The 16,905-nt window shown below is 45.3% G+C and overlaps 1 protein-coding gene across 7 annotated transcripts in view; it reads right to left on the bottom strand.

Annotated features, from left to right (window-relative positions):
* Positions 1 to 16,905, bottom strand: part of MYO9A (myosin IXA) — a 165,028-nt gene that overhangs the window by 100,067 nt on the left and 48,056 nt on the right. For all 7 annotated transcript variants that reach the window (XM_072345934.1, XM_072345937.1, XM_072345939.1 and 4 more), the window contains exons 3-6: positions 11,257 to 11,351; positions 7,425 to 7,487; positions 2,598 to 2,697; positions 71 to 127 (exon numbers count right to left, since the gene is read on the bottom strand). In XM_072345934.1, the coding sequence (XP_072202035.1) occupies positions 71 to 127; positions 2,598 to 2,697; positions 7,425 to 7,487; positions 11,257 to 11,351 (315 nt within the window). The remainder of the gene's footprint in view (positions 1 to 70; positions 128 to 2,597; positions 2,698 to 7,424; positions 7,488 to 11,256; positions 11,352 to 16,905) is intronic.

Below are 16,905 nucleotides of genomic sequence, written 5' to 3'. Positions count from 1 at the left end.
TGCCCATGTCAAAAAGTGAGCAAGAGGAGCAGCCCTGCACAGCCCCAAGGATGCAGGTACTTGTACTGACCGGCTCAGAGTCATAGCAATACTCATCCCAGCTCTGTCTGAGGGGTTTCTTTGTCATCTGAAAGCAAGGCAGACCCAGGTAAGTAGCATTCGGACCCAACACGACTCCCACCACCAGCTCTTCAGAAAGGGAAGTGATGTCAACCTCCCAAGTAAAAGAACTGTTATTCTGCATAGTCATTCCTGATCTATTTTATCAGCATTAAGTTAGATTGATAATTATTTCACATCTACGATGCTGTGATTTCTGTGTAGTGTTTTCAAGTGAGGATTTCCCAAGCTCTAAGCTAAATGAATTGAAGCGAATTGGACCTCCATGGTTAGAAAAACCTCTCCTTTACCTACAGCCAAAGAGCTGTTTATGCAGAGTTGCACTGATTTCTGTTTCTGCTCTCAACTTTTGCTCCAGACACAAGTTGCAGATCAGTGAAAGCACTAAACTTCTCTCCTGATTTCCTGTTGCTTTCCAATCAGACCTGAAAGGACTCATCCAGGCTCAGCACTCAGCGCTCCTGCGAGGATCACAGACATGGCATTGGGGCTGTGGATTCCGTTAAAACAAGGATCTGATCCTGCAAATTACTAATTTCATTATGGATAAATATGAATGTACAGCACAGAAATCATTCAGCGAGTCACTGGAAAAAAAAACTTAGCAGATCCTTTAAGAAAATTAGCTTTTAAAGAGAAACTATTTTTTTTTCAACCTGCTCTCTGCACTTACAATCAACAGAGCATTTTGTTGAAGTACCTGAACAGATTATTCCTCATCTGCAATGCAAAATACACTTTTATTTTGCATGACAATGTGAGTTGAGGAACCCCAGAGAAACAAAATAACTCAAAGACTCAGTGGGTCAGTGACTGGGGTCTGGCTCAGTATTGCAGAGCTCTAAATTTTAGTATTTAATTTTAGATACATAATTATCTTCACTTCTGGGTTTGTTCTCTTTCTATTTTACAAGGCTGAGATTTCTCTTGGACTCACTGAAGAAGTTACTGTGAATGCTCAAGGTTCATTTTACTACTTTCCCCTTTTATGTTCACAGTTTCTCTCCCCATTCTTCCACTACTACCTTTTCCTTCTTCCTCCTTACTTTCCTTTTTGTCCTTTTCCTACAGGACACGGGAAGGCTGTAGCTGCACTGTTGGGAAGCCAGGCATTCACCTCAAGGAGCTACTATCCCATAGCTGTCAGCATTCACTGGTCTAACACAAACACTAAATGAAGAGAAATTACTATAATCAGAACACTAAAAGTCCTGAACGTCACTGCTCTCTGTGGTCAGGTAAACCCAGAGTCTGCTTCCATCACCCACTGGATGAACCTCTGCATCCTTCTGCAGCCTACTTGCCTACAGCAGCATAATTTCATTATTTAATTCAAATATTAACGACCCTGAATGCTAAGATACTATTATTGAAAAGGAAAGACTATAATTAAAGGCAATGTTTTAGGCTAACAGGGAACTATCAGATTGCCCAACAAAATCTGTGAATCTGACAAAACATTCCATTCAAATTATCCTGGCATTTGGAGCTGCAGAACTGCAGCACAGATGGTGGTAGAGAACACACCATGTTCTCCAACCTCTACGCTGTTCACGGACACAGGAGGCACGAAAAGAGAGAGCAAGAGCCTAAACCTCTTCATTTGTGCGAATTTCCCAGTCCTGCTCCAAGTGGGTGGCAGTCATTAATAGCACAATGTATTTTGGCTTTGAAGGCCCACTTTAAACGTATTTAAAGAGCCCTGGGTGATTTACAGAATATTACAGAATTAAATTGGATTTCTAGAAAGACCAAAGGCTACTTGAGTTGCACAGTGCATGTGAGTTGCTCTCCAACTCACAGGTTACATTTTTCTTTATGGCTCACTGCATTTCAAGCCAAGAAAACTTCAATTACAGTTAAAACAGAACCTAAGTACTGCTCCATCTCATCCCACTCCATTAATGGTATTTTTTGAGCAAAACCCAGTAAATTCTCTGTTTACAAGTATCAGCACGCAACTGCATCTGAAGCATGAAGTAAATCAGATCTCCTGAAGTTTGAATTGAATTGGCACTGACAGTACCTCACAGTACCTCCGAATCCCCACATTTTCAATGGTTTCCATGTTTTCCTTTTTGTGCTGTTAAACGTAAAGGCTTGTGCTGACAGCCATAAAGAGACAGAATTAGGACTACATCCTGAATGGCATCACATGTTTTTCTTTTCTTCTTCTCGGCAGCCTCATGTTAATGCCTAAACATTCATACAAAGGTAGATCATTACTGTTTCTCCCTTGTTTGGCTTGTGACTTTTGTTGCTTATTTACCATAACTCCATTTAGGGGACAGAAAACAGGAAACACTGATTTTTTTCATACTAAGAAGTGTTCAGATTGCCAATGCAGGTTAATTTACAGTGACAGACCGCTGCCTATAGAGCGCTGAAACAACCCATATTTATCACTGCACACACTGATGCTTATCAGTGGTGGAAAAGACAAGATAGTGGCAGTGCCCCCAGTAGAGTAATCCCACCTGGTTGAGGTAATGATACTCCTCAGGCTGCTTAAGATGAAATGCTGATCTTTCTTCCTCGCTTGCTCCTGCCAGGAGGTAATAAAATACATGGTAGTTCCTGGTGACAAAGAAAAGGATGTTAAACTTGAAAACAAACTTCAGCACTGAGTAGAGAAACATATAAATCTTGTAGCTTCACATTCCAGCTTCCCAGCTCAAACCTGTGTGTACAATCTCAGCACAAAAACAGGGAAAAGTCCAATGCTTTTTAGCTACTAGGGCAACTTTGACTGCAGTTGGAATTCTAGGGGATGAAACAACAAAGCATGAAGCTAATGAATCTGGAAAAGGTAACAGTCACTGAGTCCCGTATCACCAAAGCTGTCCCAACAAGAGACAAGCTCAATCTCTGTCACTATTCTGTATTGGTCTAACCTCACACTGATGCAGAAGGAGATGAAGACACTCTGATTTAAGAAGCTTTTGGTAGATTAATCATACAAATAGAAATTAAGGCCTTGTGCAACAACTAGACGGCTTAATACTGAGAGTGGTATAGAAATGGCCTGAAAGCATTTTGTAGTGATGCAAGAGATTAAACCAAGTAATGGAGATGTAGATCCTCCCCCCCATCCATGGACATGTACCTCCGGGAAGAGATTTCAGGAATTCCTGGCTGACATCATTGTGTTTTCCTTCAGAAACACATGCAGAGCCTATGCACTAATCAGAAAACTCATCTGCAGTGCAGGATTTTTTACTTTTTAAATATAATTCATTGCCACAAAAAAAGAAAGAAGAAAAAAGTAATAAATTGGCAGCTGCACTTCTGCATGATAGAACAGAAAAATTCAGCTTCTCCAGGATAATGCAGCTGATAGCCCAGCTGAAGTGCCCCTATACCAGCATGGGAAATAAGCAGGAGGAGATGAAAGCCATGCTACAATTAGAAAACTGTGAGCTAAGTGCTATCAAGGAAACATGGAGGGACAAATTGCACAACTGGAAAACTATGACAGAGAGCTGCAAGCTTTGTAAGAGGGACAGAGGAGGAGGGGTGGGGGGGAGCTGCCCTCCATGCTAAGAACCGGATAGATAGCCAGAAGCTGCCTCTGAAAACAGCCGCAATCAGTTTGAGCTTATGGATTGAAATTATGGACCAGATCAATAAAGGAGATCTGGTATTCAGAGTCTACATGGCCTGTCAAAATGAGAGGAGCCTGCTGACGAGGCCTCCTTGCTTCAGCTGCAGAATAGTCACGCTCACAGGCTCTCATCCTGATGGGTGATTTCAGCCACCCAAGCATCTGCTGGGAAAGCAACACAGCAAGCTGCTCCAGGAAACTCCTGAGTCCATCAACAATAAACTCCTGGTTCAGGCATTAGACAGATCGACCAGAGGAGAAGTGTTACCAGACCTGATGCTCACAGAGAAGATCATTACCAACATGGCTGAAGAAGGACCTGCTGGTCAGGCTGAGGGAAGAGCAGGAAATATACAGGCAGTGCAAGCAGGGATGGCTGGTCTGGAAAGAACATAGGGATGCTGATGTGACCAGGGAAAGCCAATGTGCAGGTGGAACTGAGCTTGGTGAGAGGTTCTACACATACATTGGTCAGAAGAGACAGGCAAAGGAGAGCATATCTCCTCTGGTAAACATGAAGGGAGAGCTGGCTTCAACAAACATGGAGAAGGCTGAGGTACTCACTGAGTTCTCTGTCAGTCTTCACTGGCAGTCAGGCTTCCCGTGTCTCTCGCATCCTTGAACCTCTAGGAGGAGGTTGGGAGAAAGAAATCCCTCCTACTGTAGGCAAGGAGGAAGTTCAGGACCACCTCATGAGACTAAACGTTTACAAGTCCATGGGGCCAGACAATACGCACCCCTGAGATCTGAAGGAAGTGTCTGATTTGGCTGCCAAGCTGCTCTCCATATGTGGAAAGTCATGGCTGTCAGGCAAAGTTCTCAGTGACTGGGAAAAGAGAAACATCCTTCCCATTTTTGAGGAAGGGAGAAAGGAAGAACCAGGGAACTACAGACCAACGGAGCTTCACATCTGTGCCTGGGAAGATCATAGAATAGATCTTCCTTGAAGATATATGTTAAGGCACATAAGAGACGAGCAGGTAATCCAAGACAGCCAGCATGGCTTCACCAAAGGCAGAACGCACTTGACCCATGGGGCAGCCTTCTGTGATGGAGCGATGGCATGAGTGGACAACAGAAGGGCAAGAGACATCCTCTACCTGGATTTGTGCAATGCCTTTGACATGGTCCCACACCACATCTTTATCTGTAGTGTGTCAAGATATGGGTCTGAAGGGTAGACTGCTTGATGTATGAAGAACTGGTTGGATGGCTGTAGAGAGTTTTGGTCAATGGCTCTATATCCAGCTGAGGTCTGTCTTGGGACAGGTGCTCTCCAACATCTTTATCAATGACATAGCGGGATTAAGTGCACCCTCATCAGTTTGCTGATGGCACTGAGCTGAGTGGTGCAGTTGACAGGACAGAAGAAAGGGATGCCATCCAGAAGGGACCTGGGTGGGTACATAAAGTGGGCTCATGTGAACCTCATGAGATTCAACAGGGCCAAGTGAGGGTGCTGCATTTGGGTCAGGGCAATCCTGGGTATGAGTAAAGATGTAAGAAGATCTCACTCAGAGCAGTGCTATGGAGGACTTGGTGGTTCTGTTGGATGAAAAGCCGCACACGAGGCAGCAGTGTCCATTTGGGGCCTGGAAGGTCCAACGGCACCCTGGGCTGCAGCAAGAGGGCTGGCAGCGGGCAGGGAGGGGACTGTCCCCTCTGCTCTGCCCTCATGATGCCCCACCTGCAGGACTGAGTCCAGGCCTGGGGTCCCAGCACAGGAAGGGTGTGGAGCTGCTGGAGCGGGGCCAGAGGAGGGCACGGAGATGCTCCGAGGGCTGCAGCACCTCTGCTATGGAGATGGGCTGAGGAGCTGGGGGTGTTCAGCCTGGGGAAGAGAAGGCTGCGGGGAGACCTCAATATGGCCTTCCAGGACTTGAAGGGAGCTTATAAGCAGGAAGGGGACTGACTTTATATGGCCTGATAGTGCTAAGACAAGGGGAAATGGTTTAAAACTAATAGAGAAAAGACTGAGATTAGATATTAGGTGTAAATGTTTTGCTCAGAGGCCATGGCACAGGCACAGGTTGTGCAGAGCTGTAGGTGCCCCATCCCTGAAGGTGCTCATGATCAGGCTGGATGGGGCCCTGGGCAGCCTGATCTGGTGGGGGCAAACAGCCCACAGCAGGGGGGTTGGAGCTGGAAGGGCTTTAAGGCCCTTTCCAACACAAGCCATTCTATGCTTCTGCAAATCCATGAAAAACCTTCAATTTTTATTTCTACTCAAATATTCAGAATACTTGAATAATAAAACCACTCCATGCAATACTCATCTGTTTTGCTTCAAAACAACCATGACACGGATTTAATACTAACAGCATAGCAGTATTTCTAAAACCAAAACTTCGGTTTATTCCAAGAGAAACCAAGCTTAATTATTACAACAACTAACACTGCATTTGTCATGTCTGAGGCAGCCTGTGCCATCTAACTTTGGGAACAATCCATCAGCATTAGAGAAAACTTCTCACACACCATCTATCCCCAAAAGAGAAACGCAGAAGTGCCAGTAATTGAAATACAACAGGTGATGGAAGGTCAGAACCAGCAAATTTGTTACAATCAGAATAATAACTATTGAAGAGGGTGTAACAACTAATGCATTGCAATTAGGAAGGAACAGTTTGCTTAAATGTGTCGTCTACATAATCTTAGCTTAATCAGAAGCCCTTCTGATGTTTTCAATGTGTTAAGAGCAGTAAAACAGAATTAAAATGTCATATTCTCTCCCAAATTAGATATTAAGTAGTTGACAAGCTGTGTACAAATACAAATGGTATGACATTAATCATATAGACAATGGAAAATACAAGTCAAGGACTGCTAATAAAATAACGGCTTCTCATCTCCCTGGGTAGTACATTCTTCCCTCAAAAGGCAGCAAGATGCCAAAAACAGGCTTGTATGGCCAGACAGTGACTTAGGAAATAAAATCTGAAGTTAGAGAGACTTCAGTACCAGATTAGGAATGAAATATATAAAAATCAAGATTTTTTTTTTTTAAAAGGTAGTAACAGTGAAAAGTGCAATGAGGAGCATTTTGGTTTTGACAGCAGCTTCTAATACAGCTTCCCCATCACCCAGAGTGTGCTACCAACTAACCCAGGTGCAGCCTCCTCCATTTCCTGGTCATAAAGGCGTCTTAGGTCCCAAACCCAGGAGGGCTCGGTGAAGATTCAATGCGGCTCTTGTTATGAGTTTGCATCATTTTGATTTGTTTCAAGCAAAAGTTAAGTGCTTGATGTGATTAGGACTCTTTTTTTGGGTGTGGAATCTCCATTCACGGAGATGTTACAATCCATCTGGGCACGGTCCTGGACATCACCCTAGGAGTCAGGAGGACCCTTCCAGCCTCAACCACTCTGTGATTCTGTGATACGAGGACTGCTTCTACCCTTTAAGTCCACACAATGTTGAAATGCAGAACATCCCATAGCTGGAGCCTCAAAGCCCATCAGCAGAGCACCCTGCATGCTTGCTTGCTGGTGCAGCACATCCTAGCAGAGCTTTCAGAGTTTCTGCTTTCCCCTCCAAGCCAACATGGCACAAAACATAAATACAGACTTTATCTGTAAAGCATGCAGTTAGAAGCATGAAAATCCCCATCCCCCTGCCAGCCCTAGCAGGGATTGAAGCCATCTGCGCCGCACTATCAACACATTCAGGAGGCAGAACCGAGTGAAACACAGGCACCTACCGTTCGTTGTGCTCCTGGTAGACAAGCCTGGACTTTTCCAGCAGATACTTTTCAACATAAGCTCTGGAAGAAGAAATAAAAGCATTATTCATTGACCCAATATTCAACTTAAATGAACACAGCTTTACTGGGACTTTGCAGTTTTAGTACACAAAAAAAGCTTCAGCCTTGTTTCACTTAGCTATATAAATTTCTTCCTAGGCAGAACAAGCCCAATATTATGTTTGGCTTTTGAGGTTTTTTGGTTTGATACAAGGCCAAAACTAACTTGGATATGAAAAACATGATCTCAGATGAGTTAGCCTATGGGCAGGGAGCGCACGGGGAAATTTTGACAGAAACTAAGAATCTCTGATACCTATTTAATCCAAAGCCAGCAAAATGAAATTGCTTGCAGACCGAGATTTGTGCACAAACCCTCCTTCAACCAGAAATGCATCTGGATGCACAAGTTTGCAAGCTAAGATTTAGCCATGGATTCAATGCCCAAATTATCACCCCCTCTTCCCCAACAGCCACACTGCAACAAAAGCCTGGGTTATTAACTTGTGGATATGGTCAACTGCAGAAGCTTTTTACTGGCGTTGACATTTTATCCTAACAGTCTCCACAATGAATTGATTTCATGTATATATTAATAACTCCACTAACTAAAACAAGCTTCGACATGTTTGTTGCAGTTGTTTGTGTGCTTTTTTTTCCTCCATGCAATGCTAACCAGTAATGATAGGGATGTGGAAACTAGAGCTATAATTGCCAATGCTGATGACGTAACTTGACACACAGAGGCAGAGGCTGGGCTTTTCCAGCCACCGACCCACAGTGATGTGGCACTGACAGCAGCCACGCGCGAGCTGCAAACCCCAGGAGCTCTGGATGCGACGGGGCAGTGCAGTGCCCAGCATAACCCTCAGGTGGGGAGACAGAGCCAGGCATTATCTGGGTGTAATTCTCCTGGGGGCAATTCTTGGTGATTCTCCCCTACCTCCACCAAAAAGTAAACAACCTGGCTGTGCCCCAGAGGGTTTGGGATGACTCTTGGGGCAATGCTTAGGAGAGGCTGCAGGAAATGGCATAGCCACTCACCTCAAGACTCCCCTGCCACACAAGAGGAGTAAAGAAAGGCAGACAGGCTGCAGCAAGCACTATTATTCCTGCACATGATGTGCACCAGGAAGTTTTTTTTCATTTATTCCCTATGAGGAAGCTGAGAACAGCTATGGATATCCCTTCTCTGTCTAACCTTAAGTGCAAGTTCCTGTTTTACCAACTTCTCAAGCCAAGGCACAAAGCTCCCTACAGACTCAGTGAACAGATGGGGTGCTGAGCAAGGCACCAGCACGCCCTGGGTCCCAATAGAGCACTGGGCAGCAGCTTGGCACACAGCTGCGGGACAATCTACATCTAGTCCACCACGTTTAACATGTAATCCCTTCCCCTGTGATTTCTGCTCTTATTATAGACCCAAAAAACTCAGTCTTGTGCAATAATTTTGGTTGGAAAGGTCCTCTGGAGGTCATCTGGCCCAACCCACTACTTAGAGCAGGGTAGATGTAAGGAGAAAGCTGCTCTAGCAGGATGTTCTTTGCTTAGTGAGAAAGTGATAAACGAATGTAAGTATGTTCCTTTTTTTAACAGGACAGTGAAAGAGAAAACAAATGGAAGTACAAAAAAGTAAACACCTCCAAATGTTCTCCTTCTATTTACCCGTGTCAATTATTTAGAAACTACCTTACCATCACTGAGAGTTCTAACAGTAAAGAAATTTTGAGAGAACTTCATGCAAAGTACTCATTTAATCATGCTACAGAACCTGTACTTGGTATACCAGGTAATATCATCAAAAACTTGAGCATGAATTTCACATACAAATCCCACCATGCAAAATACCCACGATGCTCACAGTACCTGTGGTACAGCTCCATGCTGCTGAGCAAATTTAACATGGCACTGCACTGTTGCTTTTAATTAAAATCTCTCCCATCTGGCTCTTCTGCAATTTTAAGGAGCATGTAAGATGTGGAGGCTTTTGATCATCTTAGGAGGACTCAACAAGTTGCAAAGCCCTTCCTCTACAGCTCACTTATCTCTGAACAGGACATAACAAATTCATAAAGCCTTATGGGAATGCACTTAAATGAAACCTTTGCTCGTACTCCACTGATTTCCAACATATCTTCAAAGCCTTCATTTCATGGGGTGGGGTTGACTGCTCCTAAATCTCTTGACTATTACACCTCTGAAGCCAAAATGCGCTTTGAGTTTGGGTCATTATCTGCATACAGTTGGTAACCAAATACCCAACTGCTATTTTCAGCCCACGGACGGAGCAAAATTCTGATGCAAGCCTGCAAATTACACTTTACATTAACCAAGAAAATCATATGCACAAAATGGGGACATAGCTGACTTGAGTGGGCAGATCATGTGCTTAAAAGCTATACTAAATGTAAAAAAAATTAAATAAAATGAGAAACCAACACAAAACTCGTGATCTTCCTTGTAAGAGAGCAGAGAAGAAAACCTTACTCTTGTATGCAAGGAACAGCTCAGTTATTTTGTAATACCTTCTTGCTGTTGTTGGGGCCACACACAGTCCCATCTCATCATGTAATGAAGACCAAGGAGATGTATTCGTTAAAGAAAAAAACTCCCTTATTTACAGAACTAGAGCACACAAATGCAATGTTATTTGCAGGTAAGTGCCAATCAACCATAAAGGGCACTATCACAGAGCTGGCACAGCATGCCAAGTAACAGGCTGGTAGGGCACTTGCTGGGTTCTGTTACCCTGCGTTCCTGTTTAAGTAGGTACTAAAAAAAAATAGAAGCTTATCCTTTTAAGAGAATTATTCACCAGAATTAATAATAGAAGGGGAAAAAAAGAAAAAAAGAAAAAGAGCAGCAGATTAAAAGTTGGATGAAAAAACAGCTGCCTGACTGCAAAGAACGCAGAGTACCCAAGCTCATTTGAAAAATTAATGGCACCCATTTGTGCGATACTGTTCTGGTGGAAAATGGGGAACAAAAAATGTAACAGCAATTCTCTAAATTAACAACAAGGTCCCAGCAAGAGATCTCTTAGCGAGCTGCAGAAATTATACAGCCCCTGGAATGCCACTCTACTCTCTGCTTTTCCAGCTGAGCTAATTACCCAGCCAAAAAGCAAGTTTAAGGTAGCCCTGGTCCCTTAAAGCTGGTGTGAGACACTTGGCTAGGGCATGATGTCATCTGAAGGAGCCCAAGAGAAATCCAGGTCCAGATGTGCCCCCCAGAAGTCCTCAGCTGTGGCCATCACCAGGATGAGCTCACCAGGAGCTTTGGAAGGAGGCAGTAAGGCTGGAAATAAACACTATGGCAGCAGAGTGGAGACAAGCACCTTCTAACAATGGCCCGGGGCACAAGGTGGTCAAGGGCTGGTTTCAAGAGACACTTCAGGGTATGGATGGAAGTGTATGAGGAATCAGACCGCAGTGCTAAATCATCTGGCTCCATATTCTCCCTGACACCTGTCATGTATCCGCAAAATTAAATCCTCCTTGGCTTTCTGTTCCACAGCTCACTGGCCTCTCCATGCCCATCACACACTCCAGCCCCTTGATCCATCCTCACAGCCCATGCTACCTAAAACATCCCCCTTGCTTGCTCTCTTAAGAGGAAAAAATTACATTTTGGCTTAATTACAAAGTTGACGGTATGATTAATGAGAACTGAACTGGCTTAAATCCAGCTCAGGTGTATTCATGCTCTGATGTGCAGCGCAGATAAACCAACCTTTTCATAACATTTACATACACTAAAAAGACGTGCTGGGGATCCCATTGCCACTCACCCTCGTACAGTGCCCGTCTCCTGGTAGTTCACTTGGATGAATTTGCCAAAGCGACTGGAGTTGTTGTTATGTGCCGTCTTTGCATTTCCAAAAGCCTGTTAAAAGAATGAGACAGCATCACTGCATCTGAAAAGCCACCACCTTTCCTTATGGACGCACACACGTCACCACCAACCAACCTCCAGCGTTTTGCTACTGCTGTAGTATCGTAATAAATCAGTTAAAAGCACAGGGAGAAAGTGAGTTGAATGGGCTACGAAATAATAGGATGAGCTTCTGGGGACTGCATCCGTTTCCAGTTTGGGATTCAGGAAGGTTAGATAAACACTGCTGAAAAATAAAGTGTCAGCTATACAAGAGAGTTAATACTTGAAGTTATTACATTCTGCATTAAGGCTACACTTTATTCATTTAAATGGATATAAAAGGATACTGCTCCAACAAGACCAACTGTTAATGAACTAGCTGCTTTTTAATTACGTACAGAATTAGGGGAAAAATGCTTTGAAGGCTACCCAGGTGTTAGACAATCATGCAGACACCACCCATAGGACCTTCAGTATTTCAGACACCATTGGTTCAATTTGTTGCCGATGCTTTCCCAAATCTAAATGCTTTAAAGCTTTACTATGCAAAGCCTTCATGAAATCTCCACCTTGCTGAGGCACCTAAAGCAGAGAGCTATCTACCACTGGTTAAAAGCAATCCCTAAGCACAATAACCATTGGGAACCTTTAAGAGCTGCATCTCAAAGCAGTCTAATTGAAAAGTGGCGTTTGCAACTGTGCCCAAGTCACTTCAGTAGTCTGGCTCGTGGTGACTGAAACAGCCCAGCTGCCAGGTACAATTAATGCTTCATTTATTACACCTGTTCTGATAATTGTTCACCTTTACTTCGAAGTGAAATCTACTTAAGACAATTATACACAGGATAATTTCTAGGAGCTGTTGTCTGTACGGTGAATCACAATTACAAATACATTTTGTGCTGAGGCTCAACAATAGAGTTCAGCTCTGAGCTCCCAACAGATTTATTTCCTACTCAGCTCTTTATTGGAAAAGATTAAAAGGGCTTTAGATCTGTAATCTCCAACTTCTCAAGTGACCTTTGCAGGTTTTACTTTGCAACTAAAACCCCCAAAAATAGTCCAAGTGAGAGGAACTCCTTCCGAAAGGCACTCAATGCCATCAGCCCTGTATCTACATGGTGTTTCCATTCCTGGCAGCTGGATGAAGAGCCCAGCCCTCCCATCACTGGGATGCAGCACAGCTCATGGTGGTGCAGCAGCCAGGTCTCAGGGATCCCTCATCACACACGGTGTTACATCTTAAACCGAAGGCTTGCTAACAGAATAATTATGGATTTCTCCCCCCCACCCCGTTTGAAGGCACAAATTTGTTTAGGCTCAAATTGTTGCATATGAATTTCCACCAGTTGTCTAAAACAAGTTCTGCAATGGCAGAAACCTGCCAAACGAGCAGCTGATGCTCAGGCTTGCAGAGAGGCTGATTGCACCATAGCTAATGAACCTTCCCATACACTGGCTTCTGAGCTTTGCAAGCTGCATACACTTTGTTTTCTGCCTTTTGCTCAAAAATCACCTCCGCACACTGGAGCTTTTTTCCCCAGCACCCTCACTCTCACCATGAAGCCCTCCCTGTGCCCAGCAACCTGTGAATAAAATCACATTCTGGTGCTTAAATCCCAGACATTCATTCCCCCCAAATAAGCATTTTCACATTGAAGTGCTACTCCAGCATTACCAGAAGGTCTACCTGTCCCCTGACAGGTGTTTCATCCAAGCAGCCCAGCGAGCGCATGCAGAAACATGGCTGTTAAGTGGAATGTACTGATGTCCAATGCAACTTAGAAGGGTTTTGTGGCTTGGCTCCCTGTGCAGCACCTCAGGGAGGAGGCACTGGCCCAGGGGAGCAGTGAGGTGTGCTCCTGAGGGCTTCTTATGAAGAGAATAAAGCAGAGCGCTTTCCTCCAGCAGATGCTTCCTCCTGGTGCAAATAAGTCCGTGGGGCCAGATGATATCCATCCCAGGGTTCTGAGAGTGATGGCTGATGTGGTTTGCAAGCCAATCTGCATCATACATGAAAAACCACAGCTATCCGGTGTAGTCCTCAGTGACTGAAAAAAGAGAAACATTACTCCCATTTTTAAGAAGGGATGACCCAGGGAACTACAGGCTGGTGAGCCTCACCTCCGTGCCTGGGAAGATCATGGAGCAGATCTTCCTGGTTACCATGCTAAGGCACATGCAAGACAAAGAGGATGACGGAGCGATTGCTTCTGTGGACAGAGGAAGGGCGATGGATGTCATCTACCTGGACTTTCACAAAGCCTTTTACATAGTCCCTCACCACATCCTTCTCTCTAAATTGGAGAGGTGTGGATTTGAAGGATGGGCTGTTCAAAGGGGGGCTCAAAGTCTATTTATACAGATGGGGGGGAAGATCTCCTTGAGAGCAGTCCTGTGGAGAAGGACTTGGGGGTTCTGGTGGACAAGAAGCTGGACATGAGCCAGCAGTGTGTGCTTGCAGCCCGGAAGGCCAACTGTGTGCTGGGCTGCATTAAAAAAGGGGTGGCCAGCAGGGACAGGGAGGTGATTGTCCCCTTCTACTCAGCCCTTGTGAGGCCCCATCTGCAGTGCTGCATCCAGGTGTGGGGCCCAAGAACATGAAAGATGCAGAGCTCTTGGAACGGGTCCAGAGGAGGCCACTAAGATGCTCAGAGGGCTGGAGCAGCTCTCCTACAAAGAAAGGTTGAGGGAACTGGGCTTGTTTAGCTTGGAGAGACTTCATTGTGGGCATCCAGTACCTGAAGGGAGTGTATGAACAGGAGGGAGAATGGCTGCTTGTGAGGGTGGGCAGTGATAGGACAAGGGGGAATGGTTCGAAACTGAGACAGGGGAGGTTTAGGTTGGCTCCTCTTAGGAGGAAGTTTTTCACCCAGAGGCTGGTGATGCACTGGAACAGGTTGCCCAAGGAGGCTGTGGATGCCCCATCCCTGCAGGCATTCAAGGCCAGGCTGGATGTGGCTCTGGGCAGCCTGGTCTGCTGGTTGGCGACCCTGCACACAGCAGGGGGTTGGAGCTGGGTGAGCATTGTGGTCCTTTTCAACCCAGGTCATTCTATGAAACTCACCAGTCCCTCGCATCCCAACAGGAGGGTGTTTCTTATTTCCCTTCATACAGATGCAAGTTAAAACATTTTCCCTGTGGCAGTGGGGAACTGCACGAGTCCTCCTCATTTATCTTTTTAAACGAGGAACGAGCTTCATGACTTTTTCCTCGATTAATGCAGCAGACCACGTTACACGTTGCAGTACAAACGCCCACAGAACTCATGGCCCATAATATCACTCTTTCAGCCACTTTCTTCATTGCTCACATAAATGAGAAAGCTCTCTGGATCCTGCCTTGTGAAAGCTTCAGCTTACTCTATGGCGCAGGCATGCCGGTGAAGGGCCAGGAAGTATGTGAAGGCATGTCTGGTGTTTCACTCGAGACAACTTCATGCATTTTTCTTTCACTGGCCATGTTCCTTTAACAGAACTATCAGGCTATATATAAGAAAGTACTATTAATTCAATTTATGTGCATCTAATCTACATATCCGCAGTGGCAGGACATAATATTCTACTTCAGCTTAGGAAAACACAGAATGAGTTACAACTGCTGCCCTGAAATTATGCTCTGTTCACATCACTCTGCTCCTCGAAGCCATTGATTCCAGTGCTTAACGGAAAAACTCAGTAACAGCATTCCTGACATTCTTGGGGAGACCAAAGCTTGTACTGGCTGAGGCTCAAGGCTTGGAAGGAAACGAGCTCAATGTGCTCCTCTGTGCGAGCGGAGCACCCGCCTGCCCATCCAACGGCTCTGCAAAGGCAGACCCGGACCCAGTGCCCCCTACACCACTTCCGCACAAAGAGATGCCGACCATGGGAGCTGAGCGTCTGCACCACAAGTTAATTCACCAGGTGATCCTGACAGCAACGATGCTCAGAAATGAGCCGTGTTCCCAAAACTGTGCAGCTGCCTCTGACCGAATCTTAACACCTCCCAGCTCAGCCATCGTCTGCTCCATCGCCTGCAGGAATGCTCACTTCATGCTCATTCATGAGGCCCAGGAGGCAGGAAAAATAAAAGCTAGTGTTCTTGCGGCTGAGGTGCTCACCTTCCTCCTCTCCTGATGAGGCCAGCGCTTACCGATATTGATTATTCAATATCAATGCAATCTGGAACGTCTATTACGACTGCTGCGAGGATCATATCCACGACTTCCCCCTCAAATAAATCTATTTTCTAATCCTTACGTCAAGGAAAATGCCACCCAGGGGCTGGCAGCAAGCCCAGAGGTTGAAGTCACCTGCATTCAGGCTATGGAGGAGAAATGGCTCAACAGTGGCCAAAGATTGCTGGTAGCCACATCCTCTGGGCTGCTGGGAACTCATGCAACGCAGCAAATACTGAGAGACTGGGACAGGAATTCACAAAGAGAGAAAGAGGAACAAAAAGATGAACTTGCACAAGCCTATTAGCCATCAAAAAGCTGCAACAAAGGCCAGGGCCAGAAGAAGGTGGACAGGACACAACCAGCATAACGCTAGGGACACACACTCCAAAGAGGTCCTGAATTTACATCCAGAAATTACCCAATTAAAAATCCTGACAGGACAGACTCCACCTACAATTAAGTATAATGGTTAGTACTGAGCTTGCTGACCCATGACAACAGCTATTGAGCACAACAAAACAAGCGCATCACCACAGAAAATGATTAATAGCAGAAAGTTCCCTTTTTAAAGCCAAACATGTTTTTCTTCCAGGCAGGAAAGTACAGCCCATTGGAAAACAACAGCACCTTCACATTTCATCCTGCTGGTAATGTTCATGTCTTTCCGTGACCTCCACACAGAGCACCATGGGCTTTTTAAGCTGGTCCATGCAGTTAAGAACTCCTTGCTGCATCCTGAATCATGAGGTAGATGTCAGAGATGAATTTTGCTGGGTTTTGTTCCACCTGCAACCAATTTCACAGTATTCAAGCTGCCAGAACCTACCTTTTTTTTAACAATAAACCAAAACATGACCAGAACATGATTGCTTCATCACCCAAAACATGCTGGGAGGACAGGAGTTGGAGCTTCCCTACATTCCTTCTCACTGACCCTGCCATGTGGGGCACTACCTCCTCCTGACCCACACCCGGCTGCACAGCGCAGACCCTCCAACCCCTGCCAAACCTCCCCATGATCAGCTTCCATAACCCGCGTGCAGCAGTGCGCAGGGTGCTTAAAAAAGCACCAAGTCTAAGCCACAGTTTGGGTTCCTGCAAACATCCACCTTGCAAGGTGCCATTCTGTGTGGCCAACAACAGCTCCACGGGTCTGGTCTGCAGCAATTAAATACTAGGTCAGGTGCTGACACCTCACCCTAATTCTTCTCACAGCGGCTCGATGTTTCATGAGGACTAATGAAACCATTTATGCTTTTACAGTAACAGCACAAACCACGAGATACTTATGCACTGCAATGCCTGGGCAGAGCTCTTGCAAAGAACAGACCTGCAGCATGGAGCAGAGCTACCAGCACAGATCTGCTGCACGGCTACCTCAAACCCCAGAGGTGACACAGC

This window comes from Excalfactoria chinensis, chromosome 10, assembly GCF_039878825.1.
Source record: "Excalfactoria chinensis isolate bCotChi1 chromosome 10, bCotChi1.hap2, whole genome shotgun sequence".
NCBI classification, from domain to species: domain Eukaryota; kingdom Metazoa; phylum Chordata; class Aves; order Galliformes; family Phasianidae; genus Excalfactoria; species Excalfactoria chinensis.
The sequence above is the reverse complement of the archived record's forward strand: the minus strand, read 5'-3'. Positions and strand labels throughout refer to the sequence as shown.